Source organism: Neoarius graeffei, chromosome 7, assembly GCF_027579695.1.
Source record: "Neoarius graeffei isolate fNeoGra1 chromosome 7, fNeoGra1.pri, whole genome shotgun sequence".
Taxonomy (NCBI): Eukaryota; Metazoa; Chordata; class Actinopteri; order Siluriformes; family Ariidae; genus Neoarius; species Neoarius graeffei.
The window spans coordinates 40,479,686-40,498,800 of NC_083575.1; the positions used below are offsets into that span (position 1 = coordinate 40,479,686).

The 19,115-nt window shown below is 44.2% G+C and overlaps 2 protein-coding genes across 12 annotated transcripts in view; one reads left to right on the top strand and one right to left on the bottom strand.

Moving 5' to 3' along the window:
* The window catches only part of cep170aa (centrosomal protein 170Aa), a 129,914-nt gene extending 112,239 nt beyond the window's left edge, over positions 1-17,675 (bottom strand). For all 10 annotated transcript variants that reach the window (XM_060925628.1, XM_060925623.1, XM_060925622.1 and 7 more), the window contains exon 1: positions 17,536-17,675. The gene's annotated coding sequence lies outside the window, so the exon portion shown is untranslated. The remainder of the gene's footprint in view (positions 1-17,535) is intronic.
* A 453-nt stretch (positions 17,676-18,128) lies between these two features.
* sdccag8 (SHH signaling and ciliogenesis regulator sdccag8) overlaps positions 18,129-19,115 on the top strand; it is a 212,745-nt gene continuing 211,758 nt past the window's right edge. For both annotated transcript variants that reach the window (XM_060925633.1, XM_060925632.1), the window contains exon 1: positions 18,129-18,289. In XM_060925633.1, the coding sequence (XP_060781616.1) occupies positions 18,226-18,289 (64 nt within the window). In that variant the 5' untranslated portion in view covers positions 18,129-18,225. The remainder of the gene's footprint in view (positions 18,290-19,115) is intronic.

The window sequence follows — 19,115 nt, forward strand, 5'->3', positions numbered from 1 at the left end:
ACCCAGTGCATGTTTTATTGTCTCCCAGGATTTAAACAGGTGTTGCATATTTTAAGGCTGTACCATACTGGAGAAGTGATAGAACAAGAACAATTCCCATAGTACATCTAGGGCATGCCAGAAAATGCCAATAAAAGATGCGTTATGGATGTGACAGAAAAAGTATCACTTTTCTTGGGTGACTGTACATTTTTATCAAACTCTGTGAAATTGTAAACCTAATGTCGAAATGGAGATATCCATTTGATAGAGGGGTCCAAGGTGAATATTAAAAAAATCTTTGTTTAAAATATTTTGTATTTCATGCAGAGTTTCGGAAGGAAAAGTCAGCGTTATGGATGTGACGAAATTCCGTTATGGATGTGACACGTCTGAAATAGACATGGCATATGTTTAGAAAATCAGCAATTTAACCACCATAACCCTTTGAAAAACTCTAAATATCAGCTAAAACTATCAAAGTTCTTAAATAATATTTAGGATGGCTATTGTTTTGTTGTTTTGTGGATTTTAGCATACATTTCTGTGGCTTGTGGCAATAATATAGAATTGTACATGATCAAAGTTGATTTTAGCTTGGGTTTTACATTATAAGAAAGAAAGCCTGACATATTAAGGCGAAGGGAACAATTCTTGTGACAAATTGGTTCAACTTATTCACATCTGTAAAATACAGGCCTAGGTGATATCTCTGGGAGTGGTTTTGATGCATTACATGTTGCTTTATTTTTGCATGGTGAGGTTGACATTTACATGGAATTGCCCCAATATTAAAAGTGATGTGTTTCATCACAATACAGCCATATCATTAATTTACAGCTCAAAAAACACATTTAACTGTGCAGTATCTCTTTAAATACAGTGCATGGGAGATACGTAACCAATGTACAAAATTAGCGCAACACAAAACAAAATCCGAAAACACAAAACAAAATTTGACAACACAAGACCAACTCCAACAGCACAGCAACATTTAAGGACATGACACTGAAAATATGTTTTCTCAAAACAGAAATGTTTCGACATGCCTACTGGAGAAGGCTACAATCCCTTTTCTATCGCTGTAAAGAGTGACTGCTGTATTTGTCTGAAAATTTGCATTTTGTTTTGTGTTGTGGTGGTTTACCAGTCAACTGGTCTAGACTTACACACCACGCTCTTGTTGCGAGTGTATACTTGTACTCTCCCTATTAACTTCACTGTAATTCCTGTATAATTCATAATAGTTACTGAAGAATACACTTTTAGATGGATAAATAACTGTAAGAATGAGCTGGATATCCCATTCTACAACAGGAAATGCACAGAGGCACATCTCATCGTGATACACAGGAAGTGATGCTGCTCTATAATTATGAATCACATCATGCCCAGTGGTCAGAGAGGATATGTGTGGCTTTATGCTTTATAAAAGGCACGCTGTCCTTAAAACGGAAAAGCTGCAGCTCTGGATACAGGATTGCTTTTTCAAAATCGGTGTTATTACGATCAAACTCGGAGTGGAACTGTTATACAGTAGTAGTAAACACTATCAGTGTGGGAAATATGTGTGTGCCATTAGACCTACTTTAAAGCTTTTCAGTGATTAAGTAATAAAATATGTAGCTGTATTCTATTAAAGCCAAGCCCTCTTATTATCCTGCTTTGTAAAACAGAGTGTGGTGGAATAATCCACTGCATATGCACCAGAGAAAACATTCTGGCTAATAGCTGCAACACCCAGACCAGATGGGATGGGACAGACATTAGACTCACCCATGGGCTATAATTTTGCATCGTTCAGGCTATGTCACTTTTAACAGCTGGTCTATTCTTGGCCTAAAGGTTAAACCAACGAAACAGAATCTTATTTGATAACCACGTCGGAGATAATCAAATAAAGCTGATTTGATCCCAAAATGGATGCATGAAGCAAATGGGGTGAGCCATTGTTCAACAGCATTTATCTTTCTATTGTATGATAATAAAATCACAAATGACTTTGATAGAGATATACAATAGAGTTGTCTTTCTAGCCATAATTAAAGGAGAACTGAAGTCATTTTTAAACTTGCTTTATTTCTTAATTAACATGTTATTCAGTGACGTTTTTGGTTTTAGTAACCTTATACAGTATCATGACTCGTATGGGTAACTAATTGCAATTAAATATTATACTTATCGGCCTATTCGGTTTTTAGCCATGTTGAATTTAGTTTGTTTGGTCCGCGGCAGGCGTCGCTTATCCGCGCGATCTTCACGAGACTTGTGTGAGACTTCGAAACGTGAAGTGTCAGCCAGACCACAACTAGGTGCAAAACACGTACTCGGCATCTTGTGTCACATTTATTCCACCAAATGAACTGTTTTCCAAATGAAATATTGCACAAAAACGAGTTTAAATGACGATTACTGCCTACTTTTTCAAACTTTCCTGACTGCTATCAAAACAAACAAAACTTCCGGCTTGATTACATCAGCATTCGAAAGAGGGCGCGCGCGTCTTTTGAGAACGTTGGCAGATGTTGGTCACTTTGATTTCCGCTGTACGTTTTACTTCCGTCCTTCGATGTCTCGCACAGGTCTCAGCGAATCTCATTTACGGCCATTGCTTTGACATATGGACTGATATATTACATAGCATATTTCAAACACTCATAACTTGCTATAGCAGTGACAAAATAGCGATCAAAAATGCATTCCTATATTTAATACAATGAGATAAATAGAATTTTGATAATAAAAAAAATTGCCTTCAGTTCTCCTTTAAGTACACAGTATAACAAACTAGAGTTCTCCGAGGCCTTGGTGTGACATTACAGTGTTCACAGAGAGCAGTGCACACAATCGACAACATAAGATACCCTAATTGTGCTAACATGCTAACTGGATGCCATCTATAAATACCATCATCCTTCAGCCTTGGCTGAGATAAATCACCCAACGTTCTTCCACATTTTCCTGTCAGCCATTGCAAATTTCAGGTCCTGTACCCCAATTCCAGTATCCCTTGATATTAGGTAGGGGTAGGTTAAATTTCTTGACCTCACTGGGTGGTACTCCGGGCTCCAGAGAAGAAGGCAGGATATGACCTCCCCCTCTGCTCTAAAACAGTGCCCCACAAAGAGGACTCTTCTTGATTTGAGTCTCATTGTGACTGGTGGCAAGTTCCCATATATCTCCTCCAAGGTAGCATGGGTAGACCAATGGATGTTTTGAACCCATTGTAGGAGGTTGGTATAAGTTCCATCTAGTCTCTGCTGTTGTTTCAGCGTCATGGTCCATGTCTTGGCACCATATAGGAGGATGGGTTCCACTACCAATCTGGGGTGGGTCCCAAAAGCCTCTTAACGGTAAGAACATCTTAACTAGGAGAGAGAGAGCATTCATCGTGCTGCTTGCTATACCATTTTTAACCATGATCTTTGTGCTGTGATGCTTTTGGGAAACTCAGACCTGAACAGATGTTTGACCAGGTTAGAGCACCATATTTTGTCAAGGTCATTACAAGCTTTCCAAGCCAGTGCCTTATGAATCTTGAAGTCCTTAAAGGAGTCCATTATAAAAGAGCCCAGATATTTGACGTCATCAACTCTCTTGATGTTCTTCCCAGACATAGCAGATAGTGATGAGGGATCCGAGGATGTACAGCAGACATGTACTCTGTCTTGACCTTGTTACAGTAAAGCCCAACTAGAGAGGCTGATGTTTCAAGAGAATGAAGAAGGAATTCAGTATCAGTGACAAGCTCCGACACTATTGCTAGATCGTCAGCATAGTCAAGATCCGTGGGAAATTGCGCAGGATGTCTCCAACTTCTTCTATGGTGTAGCTGGAGCCCCTTTTCGTTGTGTTGGTCAAGAGAAATCCGCAGAATCTAATCTAGCATGATTATAAACAAAAAAGGGGATAGTGCGTCACCTTGCAGTACTCCTACTACAATGCTGAATATCTATAATTATTCTATCCACATTCACTGGATATGAGCGATCGCACACTCTGATCGGCTACTCTACTACTAGGATATCAGCTCATATACCGTGAGTGTTAGGACTAGGACTGTTTTGGCCTCTAGAGGCCGCTGTTATTTCCTTTTCATGTCGTGTTCATTTTGGCCTCTAGAGGCCGCCACTGTTCCTGTGTTTTGAGTTTGTGTTAATTGCCTAATTATCTTCACCTGTGTCCTTAATTAGTTTGTCTATTTATACCCCTGAGTTCAGTCCTCTTGTCACGGAGTCTTTGTGCTGTTATGTTTATCTCCAGTTTCCTTTGTACTGTGTTTTTTGATCTTCTTAGCTTTTGTATTTTTGCACTTTGCTTTTCTTTTGGATTATACTCTTTGGTTTTTTTTTGTCTTTTGTTTTGCCCTGTATATAGTGTATATAGTTTAAATAAACCTTTTGATTCTTTTTCTACTTCCGCCTCACGCCTCTGCATTTGAGTCATCCCCCTGGTGGCCTAGTGGGGGTTTGCTGGATTATCACACCAACGAACCAGGTTCGAATCCCAGCAAAACCCTAACAGAAAGACTCCGTCTGGGCACTACGAATACCAGGTGATGCCCTTTGGACTCACCAACGCACCAGCTGTTTTTCAGGCCCTAATCAACGACGTCTTAAGGGACATGATTAACCTATACGTTTTTGTCTACCTCGACGACATCCTTATCTTTTCCAAGACCGTGCAGGAGCACCGCCACCATGTCCGCCAGGTTCTCCAGAGGCTGCTACAGAACAATCTGTTCGCCAAGGCCCAGAAATGCGAATTTCATGTTCCCGAGGTCTCCTTTCCGGGATTTATTGTACGGACAGGCCAACTCCAAATGGACCCTGCCAAGACCCTGGCCGTCCGGGATTGGCCTACTCCCAAGTCCGTTAAGGAGGTTCAGCGGTTCTTAGGATTCGCTAACTTCTACCGCAAGTTCATCAGGAACTTCAGTTCTGTGGCAGCACCCATGTCAGACCTCACCAAAGGGACAGGTGGATCTTATGGCTGGTCTCCTCAGGCAGAAAAGGCGTTCAAAGACCTCAAGGACCGCTTCTGCACGGCACCCATTCTGGTTCTCCCGGACACCTCCCAACCATTCATCGTGGAGGTGGACGCCTCGGACAGTGGCGTCGGCGCGGTGCTCTCTCAACGTTCGGAAGGAAAGCTGCACCCCTGCGCTTACTTCTCCCACCGCCTGAGTCCTGCTGAGTCCCGGTACGATGTGGGGGATCGAGAACTGCTAGCGGTCAAACTGGCCCTTGAGGAGTGGAGGCACTGGCTGGAGGGAGCACAACATCCATTCCTGGTTTGGACTGACCACAAGAACCTGGAGTACCTCCAGCAAGCCAAGAGACTGAACCCTCGACAGGCTAGGTGGGCCCTGTTTTTCAGTCGGTTTGACTTCACCCTCTCATACCGCCCCGGCTCCAAGAACACCAAACCTGACGCACTGTCCAGACTGTTCTCTGCCACTAACAGGGAGAATGAAGTCGGGCCTATTATCCCTGTGTCCCGGATTGTGGCCCCTGTCCGCTGGGGTATTGAGGAGGCTGTCCGACGAGCCCAACGCCAGGACCCCGGTCCTGGGACGGGGCCACCAGGCCTCTTGTACGTCCCACATCAAGCCCGGGCCAAGGTTCTCCAGTGGGGTCACTCTTCCCCTCTCACCGCCCACCCGGGAGCTCGGAGGACCCTGGACTTCCTGAAAAGACGCTTCTGGTGGCCTAACATGGAGAAGGAAGTAAGGTCATTTGTCCTGTCCTGTGAGGTTTGCACCAGAACCAAGAACCCACGACAGCGTCCCCAGGGTCTCCTGCATCCTCTGACCATTCCCCGGCGTCCCTGGTCCCACGTGGCAGTCGACTTTATCACGGGTCTCCCTGAGTCACAAGGTAACACGGTCATTTTGGTCTTAGTTGACAGATTCTCCAAGGCCTGCCGCTTCATACCACTGTGCAAACTCCCCTCTGCTCTTGAAACTGCGAAACTTTTGTTTAATCATGTCTTCCGAGTCTTTGGTCTTCCACAGGACATCGTCTCAGACCGAGGGCCCCAGTTCTCCTCCCGAGTGTGGCACGGGTTCTGCAAGGTCATCGGAGCCACTGCCAGCCTCTCCTCTGGATTTCACCCACAGTCCAATGGTCAGACGGAGAGGCTCAACCAGGACCTGGAAACCACCCTGCGAGGCCTGGCTATGGATAACCCGACATCGTGGAGCACCTGGCTGCCATGGGCGGAGTACGCCCACAACACCCTGCAGTCATCGGCCACCAAGCTGTCGCCATTCCAGTGCCAATTCGGGTTCCAGCCACCTCTGTTCCCGGACCAGGAGGAGGACGCGGGGGTGCCCTCGGTCAACCAATATGTGAGACGGTGTCGCAAGACCTGGAGCAAGGTCAGGAAGACCCTCATACAGACCTCCAGAACCAACCAGACTCAGGCCAACCGCCATAGAAGACCTGCACACGCTTTCCGCCCTGGGCAGCGTGTTTGGCTGTCCACTAAGGACCTTCCACTGCGGGTGGAGAACCGCAAGCTTGCTCCTCGCTACATTGGCCCCTTCAAGGTGGTGCGCAGGGTGAACCCTGTCTCCTACCGGCTCCAGTTGCCCCGGACTCTGAGGATCAACCCCACTTTCCATGTTTCCCTGTTACGGCCCGTACTGACGTCTACGTATGCCCCTGCCCCTAGGAACCCCCCACCCCCCCGCATCTTCCAGGGGCAGACTGTGTTCACTGTGAATCGCCTGCTTGACTCCCGCCGGGTCCGCGGCGGGTTGCAATATCTGGTGGACTGGGAGGGCTATGGTCCTGAGGAGCGCTGCTGGGTTCCTGCTCGGGATGTCCTTGATAAAGAACTATGTCGGGACTTCCATTCGGCCCATCCGGATCGCCCTGGGAACGTCAGGAGACGCTCCTAGAGGGGGGGGTCCTGTTAGGACTAGGACTGTTTTGGCCTCTAGAGGCCGCTGTTATTTCCTTTTCATGTCGTGTTCATTTTGGCCTCTAGAGGCCGCCACTGTTCCTGTGTTTTGAGTTTGTGTTAATTGCCTAATTATCTTCACCTGTGTCCTTAATTAGTTTGTCTATTTATACCCCTGAGTTCAGTCCTCTTGTCACGGAGTCTTTGTGCTGTTATGTTTATCTCCAGTTTCCTTTGTACTGTGTTTTTTGATCTTCTTAGCTTTTGTATTTTTGCACTTTGCTTTTCTTTTGGATTATACTCTTTGGTTTTTTTTTGTCTTTTGTTTTGCCCTGTATATAGTGTATATAGTTTAAATAAACCTTTTGATTCTTTTTCTACTTCCGCCTCACGCCTCTGTATTTGAGTCATCCCCCTGGTGGCCTAGTGGGGGTTTGCTGGATTATCACACCAACGAACTAGGTTCGAATCCCAGCAAAACCCTAACAGTGAGTAGTTCTAAAATACACTTTTGGTGCAACTTAAGACACATCATCAGTGCTGTAACCTGGGTTCATCGGGTGTTTCGGGTCTCACAACAGACACCCTCGCCCAGGGGACCCAGCCGGGGTGATCAAGTCCCGGCTTGTGTCTTAAGAGCATGTGTCCACGGATCGCCCCGCTTGATCCATAGCCATCTGGACGCCTTTTCTGCAGCATCACTGATATTTTTGATGGCTCTCCTGCTGTGCAGTCCCTTCACCCCCAGCATCTTGAGCGCCCTGATGAGAGACTGGCCGGCGAATCCTCTACACCCGACCTCAATGGGGTTGCATCGGGTCCTCCATCCCCTACTTCGGCATTCACCTGCCAGCTCCTCGTACTTGGCCCTCTTCCTCTCAAAGGCCTCCTCTATCTGGTCTTCCCAGGGAACAGTCAACTCCAGCAGGACCACTTGCCTTGTTGTTTCCGACACCAGGACCATGTCTGGCCTGAGTGTGGCCACTGCAATGCTCTCCGGGAACTTGAGCTGTCTCCCTAGGTCGACTTTCAGCTGCCAGTCCCGGGCTGTTGCCAGCAGCCCCCCTTCTTGACTCCGGAGCTGCTGCGGCTTCTCCCCAGCCCTAACAAATGCGATGGACTGCCTTGATGGCTGTTGGTGTTTGCTGGTGGAAATCCCTGTACTGATGGCCTTCGCAATGACCCACAGCACCTGATCATGGCGCCAGCGGTAACGCCCATCTGCCAGTGCCCTTGGGCAGCAGCTCAGGATGTGCTCCAGTGATCCAGTTCTTTGGCAGAGAGGGCACAGTGGGTTCTCAGCCAAACCCCAACGATGGAGGTTGGATGGGCTTGGGAGGACATCGTAGACCGACTGGATGAGGAACTTGATCCGGTGTGGCTCAGATCGCCATAGTTCTGTCCACGATACCTTCCGGTCAGCTGCCTCCTTCCATCGAGTCCACGCCCCCTGCTGCCGCATCCCTACTGTCCTACTGCAGCGGGCTTCCTCCACCCCTGCCCAGACCTCCTCCTGGATCAGCTGATGCCTTTCCTTCCCCTGCGCCTTATTATAGGTAGATCTTGGGTTGCTCCCGAGTCCTGCCCGTCCGGATGCCACTGTTCCTACCAATTCACTGTGCCATAAACGGGACTCCGCCTGGTCGACTGCCTCTTGAGCACACCACTTCCTGCCGGTCCTCACTTCTATGCCAGCCGAGGAGACTTTGATGTCATTAGAGTCCCTATACAGCAGCACCTCTCTTGCTCGGGTAACCATAAACTCCTCCATCAGACTACTGAAGGGTAGTTTCAGTTTGTTGTTTCTCCCGTACAAGGCAATGCTGCTAAGACTTCGTGGCAGGCCCAACCACTTCTGCAGGAAGGAGCTGACCTTCCTCTCGAAGCACTCGACGGTGGTTATTGGCACATCATAGACCAACAGTGGCCAGAGGAGTTGCGGCAAGATGCCATGTTGGTAAATCCAGGCCTTAAACTTGCCTGGTAGTCCTGTCTTATCCAACGCTGTCAGCCAGGTTCCCAGTTCCTCTGATGTTGCTCGGAGTGCTGCGGTGTCCTTCAAGGTGCAGTCATAGATCTTACCCAGGCTCTTGACTGGCTTCTCTCCCACAGATGGAATCTGGGTGTCTCCTATTGAGAAGCGAAACCTGTCTGAAACCTTCCCCTTCTTCACCACCAGGGACCTGGACTTGGCTGGCTTGAAGCTCATCCGGGCCCAGCTAATGAGACGCTCAAGGCCTTGGAGGATCCATCTACAGCCCGGGACTGATGTTGTAGTCACTGTTAGATCATCCATAAATGCTCTGATGGGGGGCTGTCGCATACCTGATTTGGTGAGTGGTCCTCTGCACTCCACCTCTGCTGACTTCACCAGCATGTTCATGGCCAAGGAAAACAATATCACAGAAATGGTACATCCTGTGATAATGCCTTTCTCCAGCCGATGAAATGCAGATGTTACTGTTCCGGAAGTGACTCTCAAACTGAAGCAGCTGTAATAGTCCAGTATGAGGTCCTTGATTTTGCCTGGAACGTGGTGACGGTCAAGCGAGGTTTCCACCAGCTTGTGTGGAATAGACCCGTAGGCATTGGCAAGGTCGAGCCAAAGGACTACCAGGTCTCCTTTGCCTTCCCGTGCCTCCCGGATCAGCTGGGTGACGACTCCTGAGAAAAACAAAATGGTGGAGCGTGTTGCTCAACCAACCGAGGACAAAATAAAAACTCTACTCGAAAACAGAACCCCCCCCCCAAAAAAATTATCAGGTATTTAAAAGAAACAGAAATAGCTAAAATAATATAGTTTGGGGGGATTTTTTGTCTCTCCCCCCCATTATCTCTTGTTCCACACTCCAACCCAGTCAGTGGTGGTAATGCACCTTTAATTTGGTTTGCCAACCACCAAAAAACCCAGAAAATAGAAGAAGAAAACCCCCCAAAAATACAAAAAAGCAACAAAATATGGAATGAAAGTATTTGATGGTAAGAACATATCTTTTTTTTATTTTTCAAGAATTATTATGATAGCATTGTCAAGTGGTGTGATGAAAATCACCTCACTATTAACATTAGGAAAACAGAGGAAATGGTGTTGGATCCTAAGTTAATAGGGGACCATACTCCACTTTGTATCCATGGTGTAAAAATCAGCCAAGTGAATTCATACAGGTATCTTGGTATCCACCTTGATAACCTTTTCAGTTGGCAAGTCCATGTTGACCACCTGTGTTCTTGCCTGCAGCAAAGATTGTACATCTTGCGCAAGCTCAGGGTGTTTGGTGTAAACCAAAAAGTAATGTTTTTATTTTATCAGTCTATCTTGGAAAGCATTCTTAGGTATGGTATGACAGCTTGGTACGGTAACCTCTCAGTCCATTTGAAATCAAGAATTGCCCGTCTGGTACAGACAGCAATGAAAGTGATAGGGAGGTCTGAAAAGCTGCCTCTGCAGGCCATCTATGAGCAGTCTGTGCTTAGATATGCACAGAGAATTTAGTCTTATGAGTCCCATGTCCTCCACTCTGAATATGAACTTCTACCATCAGGCAAACGCTATAGAGTCCCTGACTGCAGGCTTAACCGCTTCAAAAATTCATTTTTGCCAACTTCAGTCAGAGTTTTGAATGCTTCTAAGGCCAAAGGTGTTGTGCAATAGGGCTAAGGATGGTTCATCATGATGGTTTTTGGTTGTGTATTTATACTCATGGTTCTGTGTGCGTGGGTGCATGTGTTGTATATGTTTTTATGTTTACCTGCAGGTGTGTGTCTGTACATGTCTGTATGTATATTGATATTTATTAGTGTGTGTTTGTATATGTTGGTATGTGTATTGATATTTATTAGTGTGTGTCTGTATATGTTGGTATGTGTATTGTTCATTTATTTATTCTCTATCTTATCTTAACATTTTTCACAAATTGCTACTGTCATTTCACTGGTTTGTTTACATTCTAAGTGGAAATGATTTTGTCAGACGTTTTGTATAAAGTTTTTATTTATCGAATTTGCAAAAAATAATTTAAAAAATGCTCTGTTTCTCAAAATCCACTGAATGTGGAAAGAAAAAAAAACAGTTATTCCACTCAATCTCGTCATATATGGCTTACAGCCAACTCGGTGCTACGCGCCTCATCGGCTATCAGCTTATGTACAACTCGATTTCATGGAATAACTGTTAAATATAAGGCAACCACCTGCAGAGATATTTTTATGCCATCATCTGTTCTGAACACTGTGTGTTAAATGCAGTCAGAGGTGCTGGTAGGAATTTTGTGCACCTGAAAATTTCACACATTGGCCCCTTGCGTCACCTGATTTGCCTTCGCAGAACCTGTCACAACATTAAAACATGCAGAACATTTTCACAATACTACTCTTTATACGGCCCCATTATGAAATCTGTTTAAGTATGAATTGCAGTTTAACTGAGGTTTGACAAGTTTGAAGTGTTTCAGAAGACATGGACTGTGTTCAGTGATGCTCTTCAGAGGACACACACCCACAGCTGTCTCACTACCACCACTCTGTCTTTCAACCAACAAACCACTTCCAGAATTATTCAGATACTATTCACTTTCTGGGGTGGCACGGTGGTGTAGTGGTTAGCACTGTCACCTTGCAGCAAGAAGGTTCTGGGTTCGAGCCCCGTGGCCGGCGAGGGCCTTTCTGTGTGGAGTTTGCATGTTCTCCCCGTGTCTGCATGGGTTTCCTCCGGGTGCTCCGGTTTCCCCCACAGTCCAAAGACATGCAGGTTAGGCTAATTGGTGGCTCTAAATTGACCGTAGGTGTGAATGGCTGTTTGTCTCTATGTGTTCAGCCCTGCGATGATCTGGCGACTTGTCCAGGGTGTACCCCGGACAAGAACGGAAGTTCTTTTTTTCCATTTCCAGTTGAGAGTACGTCATGAGCTTTCTGGCTGCCGCTTCTCACCGGAGCTTTTTTATTTTATTTTCTCTCCTTTTTTATTTTAATTTTTTTCTTTTTTCTGTGTTTGATGTTTGTTTGAGTGTTTTTCTCCACCGGTGGTGGTCTAGCTCCGGACCCAGTTTTGGGCGTCGGTTCCTTCCAGTTCGCTGTGGGTGATGCCTGTGCTCCCAGCTATGGACTGCAGTGACCTCGTTGCTCATTTTAACATCGTGGTTGTCCAGCACTCTGTGCTTTAATGCTTGGTGTGATGTTCCGAGCGATGTTGCTCGGTGGCGTCGCGGCAGCTGTGCAGGAGGTTTGGGACACACCAGTGCTCTGCATGGCGGTGCTTCTGTGCTCGCTTTGTGGATCCATGGTGTGGTGTTTGAGCAATGTTGCTGGCGGCATCACGGCAGCTGTGCTGGAGATGTGGGACTTGTTTTCGTGCGCCTTTTGGTGGGACTGTGGCCGCTACACCACTGGAATGATATCCTGACCTCTATTTGGTGGACTTTTTTTTTTTTTGCCTATTATTGTAAAGCGACCGTGGGTTTTGAGAAAGGCGCTATATAAATTGAACATATTATTATTATTATTATTATTTACCCCGCCTCTCGCCCATAGTCAGCTGGGATAGGCTCCAGCTTACCTGTGACTCTGCACAGGATAAGCGGTTACGGATAATGGATGGATGGAATGGATTCACTTTCCATTCAGCTCTGTTCTCAGGAACTGATAAAGACAATCAGACGCGTGGCAAAACACCTTCAAAAGCCCTATTTGAGTGGTATTTGTTTCACATGCTGACATCCATGATTAAATAACAGAATAAAACTCAATGATGAGTAAATAGGCATAATTTAGTGTCCAAAAAACCTGGACCTTATTTATTGACAGAACAGTATATTATATGGAAACAAGTGTTTTACTGGGAAATACGCCACTTATATTTTTAATACAACCCACATCTGGGACATGGCAATCCAAAACCATAACATAAATCTCTAGATGTTACTCATGAGGAAATCAGTGAATTGTTTTGATAAATTTGGGTACTTTTTGTTTGTGAATGTGTCGATATAATAAAAAAAATCACACATTGGCTTGAAGATATGATGTTTATATTTCACTCCGCTGACGTCACTCCCGGTGTTTTCCCGCTGACTAGATATGCGTTGTCAAAATGACGAACCTGTTCAAAATTAAAATTCTTTTGATTAACTCGCTGGGGGCGGCACGGTGGTGTAGCGGTTAGCGCTGTCACCTCACAGCAAGAAGGTCCGGGTTCGAGCCCCGTGGCCGGCGAGGGCCTTTCTGTGCGGAGTTTGCATGTTCTCCCCATGTCCGCGTGGGTTTCCTCCGGGTGCTCCGGTTTCCCCCACAGTCCAAAGACATGCAGGTTAGGTTAACTGGTGACTCTAAATTGACCGTAGGTGTGAATGTGAGTGTGAATGGTTGTCTGTGTCTATGTGTCAGCCCTGTGATGACCTGGCAACTTGTCCAGGGTGTACCCCGCCTTTCGCCCGTAGTCAGCTGGGATAGGCTCCAGCTTGCCTGCGACCCTGTAGAACAGGATAAAGCGGCTACAGATAATGAGATGAGAATGAGATTAACTTGCTGGAGGGTTTTTTTGTGGATGTATTTATATAATATAAAGAACATTACACAGTGGCGCGAAGATATGAAGTTTATCTTCTTGTGTTGAAAAATATATCACTCGATTGTTGCTTTGCTCACTCATGAATATATTCACCACTTGAAGATGAACTTCATATCCTCACGCAAGCATGTAATATCCTATATATTACATTACAGTCACATTATATATCTTCCCATTTAATTAGTTTCACTGAAAACAAGCAAGATTCGCTTATAATGTTCGCTTGTAAAATCACAGAGATGTCTATTTAAGCAAGAGAAGTTATCATACATATATGTTATTTACCAGCTGGGAGGTCCGTATTGTGAAATACCGTGACCAAGGTCTTGAAAGTACTGATCGAGGCCCTCTGGGCCGAGGTCACAGTATTTCACCATACGGACCGACCTTAAGCTGGTAAATAATATATTTATTTTTTTCTTTACCAAATTCTAACAGAAAACGAGAGCGCCCGAAAGGGAAAACCGAGCCGAGCCACCATTTTGAATCCTCATTCACAGCTGTAATGCAAATTGCTTCCTCCTCGGTATACAAGTGCATTTCCATGGCAGGGGAAAAAACTACATTTTGCTGCCTATGTAGTCCCCTATTTATATAAATAGGAGTCATTCAGGATTCAGCCATGTTTTTGCTCAGCGTTAGCAACAGTTACAGGTTTTAGCTTTCTCCTGAAACGTTTTCTTTTATTTCTTCTTCCTCAGGGTAGTAAAACTCGCTTTCACTGTGAAGACTGTCATTATCACTATCCATGATGTAAAATTAATGCTATTCTCCTGAAAAATGCTGGCAAAAATTTATAAGATTTTTGATAAAAATCTTATAAATAAATCTTATAAAAGGCGGCACGGTGGTGTAGTGGTTAGCGCTGTCGCCTCACAGCAAGAAGGTCCGGGTTCGAGCCCCATGGCCGGCGAGGGCCTTTCTGTGTGGAGTTTGCATGTTGTCCGCGTGGGTTTCCTCCGGGTGCTCCGGTTTCCCCCACAGTCCAAAGACATGCAGGTTAGGTTAACTGGTGACTCTAAATTGACCGTAGGTGTGAATGTGAGTGTGAATGGTTGTCTGTGTCTATGTGTCAGCCCTGTGATGACCTGGCGACTTGTCCAGGGTGTACCCCGCCTTTCGCCCATAGTCAGCTGGGATAGGCTCCAGCTTGCCTGCAACCCTGTAGAAGGATAAAGCGGCTAGAGATAATGAGATGAAATCTTATAAAAAAGATAAATGTTGCCAAAAATTGCTACTCTGTTTGTTGTTGTTGTGAACGAGTGAGTTGCCAGAGGTCCGTAACTGGGGTCCGTAACGTAGGATACGGACCCGCTCGCCAGCCAGTCAGAGTGCAGGATTTGATGGAAACTGGACCGAGAAAAAAATAAATATATATCATTTACCAGCTGGGAGGTCAGTATCGTGAAATACCGTGACCGAGGTCTTGAAAATACTGACTGAGGCCTCTGGGATGAGGTCAGTATTTTCAAGGCTGAGGGACAGTATTTCACCATACGGACCCACCTTAAGCTGGTAAATAATATATTAATTTTTTTCTTGACCAAATTCTAACAGAAAATGAGAGCGCCCAAAAGGGAAACCATATTTAGAACAAACCTGCTACAAGCTTGTTTTTGGCTTTCTCCTGAAATGTTTTCTTTTATTTCTTCTTCCTCAGGGTAGTGAAACTCGCTTTCGCTGTGAACACTGTCGTTATCGCTATCCATGCTGTAAAATTAATGCTATTATACTGAGAAATGTGAAAATAAATGTTGATAAAAAATTGCTACTATGTTTGTTGTTGTTGTGAACAAGTGAGTCGCCAAAGGTCCGTAACCGGGGTCCAGATCGTAGGATTCCGGACCGCTCGCGAGCCAATCAGAGCGCACGATTTGATGGAAACCAGACCGCGAAAAAAATAAAGCGAATTATTGCACCAGTGCCGCGCGGCCAAGAGCTTACGTTTTTAACTGTAAATGGTTAAAAAGTATGACATGTTCAGTGACAATTTTAAAATTGTAATTACTGTAATAGAAAAGGCTGTGGTATAAGGGGAATAAAACACTCTGGGATGTGCTGTTATTACCTCCACCAACTTTGTTGGAGGAGGTTATGTTTTCAGCTCCATTTATTTGTTTGTTTGTCTGTTTCCAATATAACTCAAAAAGTAGTGAATGAATTTTGATGAAATTTTGAGGAAAGGTGAGCCATGGACCGAGGAACCACTGATTAGATTTGGATGCAAATTTGGATATCTATGTGGATCCAGAATTTTTCTTTTTTTGCCTGTTCCCAACATAATTCAAAAAGTAGTGAACAGATTTTGATGAAATTTTGAGGAATGGTGAGTCATGGGCTGAAGAACTACTGATTAGATTTGGATGCAAATCCAAATATGTGGCTTGGCAAAGGTATGCACACTACCGAATATTCTTCTTGTTGGAAAATAACTTCAAGTGGTAACACCATGCCATGGTTGATTATTTTCCCATGCAGATCTCCTGGTATTCCCTTTTATCAAATACAACAGGCAGGCTTGTGGTGGCAGTGAAACAGTATGAGGAGGGAAAAAGTCCTGGCCTGCTTGCTTTGTTATCAGTACAGAGCACTGTAACTAACATGTAATAACACATGATGACGTGTGTTTGTCGTCACTGTTTCTCAGTGCAAACCAGATGTGTACAGTACAGTGAATCAAAACAAAGAGATGCTTGCTCGCACTGTCACTGAGTCCACAACATGCTCAGACTTTTCTGTAAAGTCATCCAGGATAAATGTAGAAATAAAGCAGAAAGAGTATTAGTGAAGAAGAAGAAGAAGAAGAAGAAGAAGAAGAAGAAGAAGAAGAATGTTAGGAACAGGGATGTTTTAAAGTGCATATTCTTCACCAATTTTGGTTTTTTTATATGAAAGAATGTCCCTTTACACACTCATCCAGAGGGGTAATTTTGCACAAGGCCATCTGTCTACAGCAGAAAAAAATAAAATAACAAAACACGTCTGGAAAAATCCCAAGGGAGTCTGGAGCCAGATTCGTGACGTCACCTGCGGAAGCGCCAGCAGGCTGCGCGAGCTTTGCACGGTTTCAGTGCACAGCCCGTGTAGACGAAGCGCTCCCATTTCTCTCTCATTGTCTGGTCTTCTGGAACACGATGAGTACTAATCCCATCAAGATTGGTGTTGCTGCACCCTCCTACGATACATCTGCTAACCATTTTAATAATTACGCGATAACGTTGAAGAAATTTGCAGAAAACCACCAGGTCGTTTTCTCATAAACAAACCAGCGCTGACGTAGGATTCAGAGGAAGGCATCCCGCACGCGACGTCACGAAAATCAATGTTTCCCGGGAAATCCAAATGCCAAGTTTTTTCAGAGGCGGACCAATTCGCCTCAAATGGCTCGATTTCAACTGAAATTTTCTGGTATTGCGCAATGTAAAAAAATTGCACAAAATGTGACAGATATTTGACCAAAGTTTAATATAAAATAGGAGAATTACATTGATCTTGCTCCTGAATTTACCCGTGATATGCACTTTAATGTCACTGGGCTGCTGACGTTGATCATGAACATCCTCCTGTATCAGAAATAACGGAAATCCACTCAGGTGATTGAGCAGATGTTAGAGGCCTGGGTCTGTAGAGATCTCTAAATAATCATTCACATGTGTGCGTTTCTTAAAAGAATAATAAATAAAATATAAATAAATAAACCTCGTCAATGCAACAAATTGAGATTCCTGATGTTAGAAATCTATTGATGACCTTTAAGAAAAACATCAGGCGAGCTGAGTGCACACACACACACACACTGGGATGCTACTTGCAATAGATGCCGGTGGAAACGACTTTTTATGACCATTGGTTCTGACAAGAAAGACGATTTGAGCTTTCAGCTTTCTGCTCCAGAATGAAATCTGTTCATGGGTTAAGATCACATCCCAGCCCCAGGCTCAGTCTGGTATAAACAGCCAGAAGAAAATGTACATGCCAACAATAAGCTAGGCTCGCTTCCTGCAAATCTATCTCCCAGCTCATAAAGCATCGCTGAAGATCATTCCAGAAAATCATTTATTTTGATCATATTAGTGAAAACTTACCCCTTTACTATTCTGCACAGGTGATTTGTTCTTTGTTGCAAAGCTCCTAAACGTTTTTTGTTCAGTGCCCTGCCCAGTGCGTGGCTCCTACGGCTCGGTTTCTCAGGAATAACGTTATTCCTAACAAACAGCGGCGACACACGGCGGGCTGAAAGAGAGAGAGAGAGAGAGAGAGAGGGAGGGAGAGAGAGAAAGGAGGAGGAGGCGGACATCAGCTACAGCGCCAGCGTCTGCACTGCCAGCGTAACCAGGGGGCGTGGCTTACCCATCCCGGAAGCACACACACTATACAACATCCGAGAATTATTTATTATTATTATTTTTATTATTATTATTATTATTATTAATAAATACTACCATATTTATTAATAAATTTTAATACTATACAAGTGATACAGCGTAGAATGCGATTTAGTCTATAAGACCATTTCAGTTTCCATTTATCTCCCTCCCTTTACATGTCCACCATGTTGTAGTTTTTACTCTGTCCGCCGCCGTTTACTGAACACAAGGACGCATTCTAGAAAGGACTACATTTCCCAGTCACCTCCATGACGTTTCCGGAAGTGAGCTTTTCATTTCGACCGTTACTGGCTGTGCTCTTTAAAAACATGTCGACTCTGTTAGAAAACTGAAACTGCTGCAAAGGTTGAGTTTTATGGATTGTGGCTCTGGAAAATAAATGCGAATATGAAATCTTCACTGGACTCCGACGAAGAGGAAGAGATAGGAACATATCAGAAGAAATTAAGAGGTGATGAATGATGTGTTTGTTTGCCAGAATCACTGCAGCACTCCTATCTATCTATCTATCTATCTATCTATCTATCTATCTATCTAGTTTCTATGCGTCAGTGTTGTACAGTATTTTAAAAACAATTTTATTTGCATAGTTTTCTGCATGTCTTGACTTGCAGTGTACAGTAACAACACTGTGGAATTAACCCCAAACTAAAACTAGTCAAATGTCCAGCTGGTTTATTACTCAGGCAGACTCAGATTAGTTTGCTAGCATGGCCATTTTCCACTGGGAGCATTACGGGTTGTTTTACAATCAGGGTCCGCAAGCTAAAAATCACATTTAACACTTATTATCTTCAATATCAAAAGGCTTGACTAAATAAACTCGGTTGTTTATTGTAGCCCTGTGATAGCTCTATTCACCATGCAAAAAAAATTGGTGATAACGTTATTTTTGGTGAATGTATGGCAATAAGTGTCATATTTAGCAAAATTACTCGTGTCATTTAGAAAAAGTGCTTTTTTGACCACAGGTAGCTCCAAAAGGGATGCACTTACATCATTCTTTATACCATAAAACACATATTTGGTTCCATATCATTGGAAACATAGTTAAGTTTTAATGTTGAATGCCAGTAAGTTTTCAGACTATTTTGATCAAATTAGTATGCCAAAAAAAATGTCCTCTCCGAGACAGCTAATTTTTCAATATAAAATAACATATCTAAAATTATTATTTTCATCCTAAAATGTGGTCAAGATATTGGGACATAAATATTAGAGACAACTAACACAAAGCTTACAGCCTTATATTTAAAAGCACTATGGAAGGAGTGGAT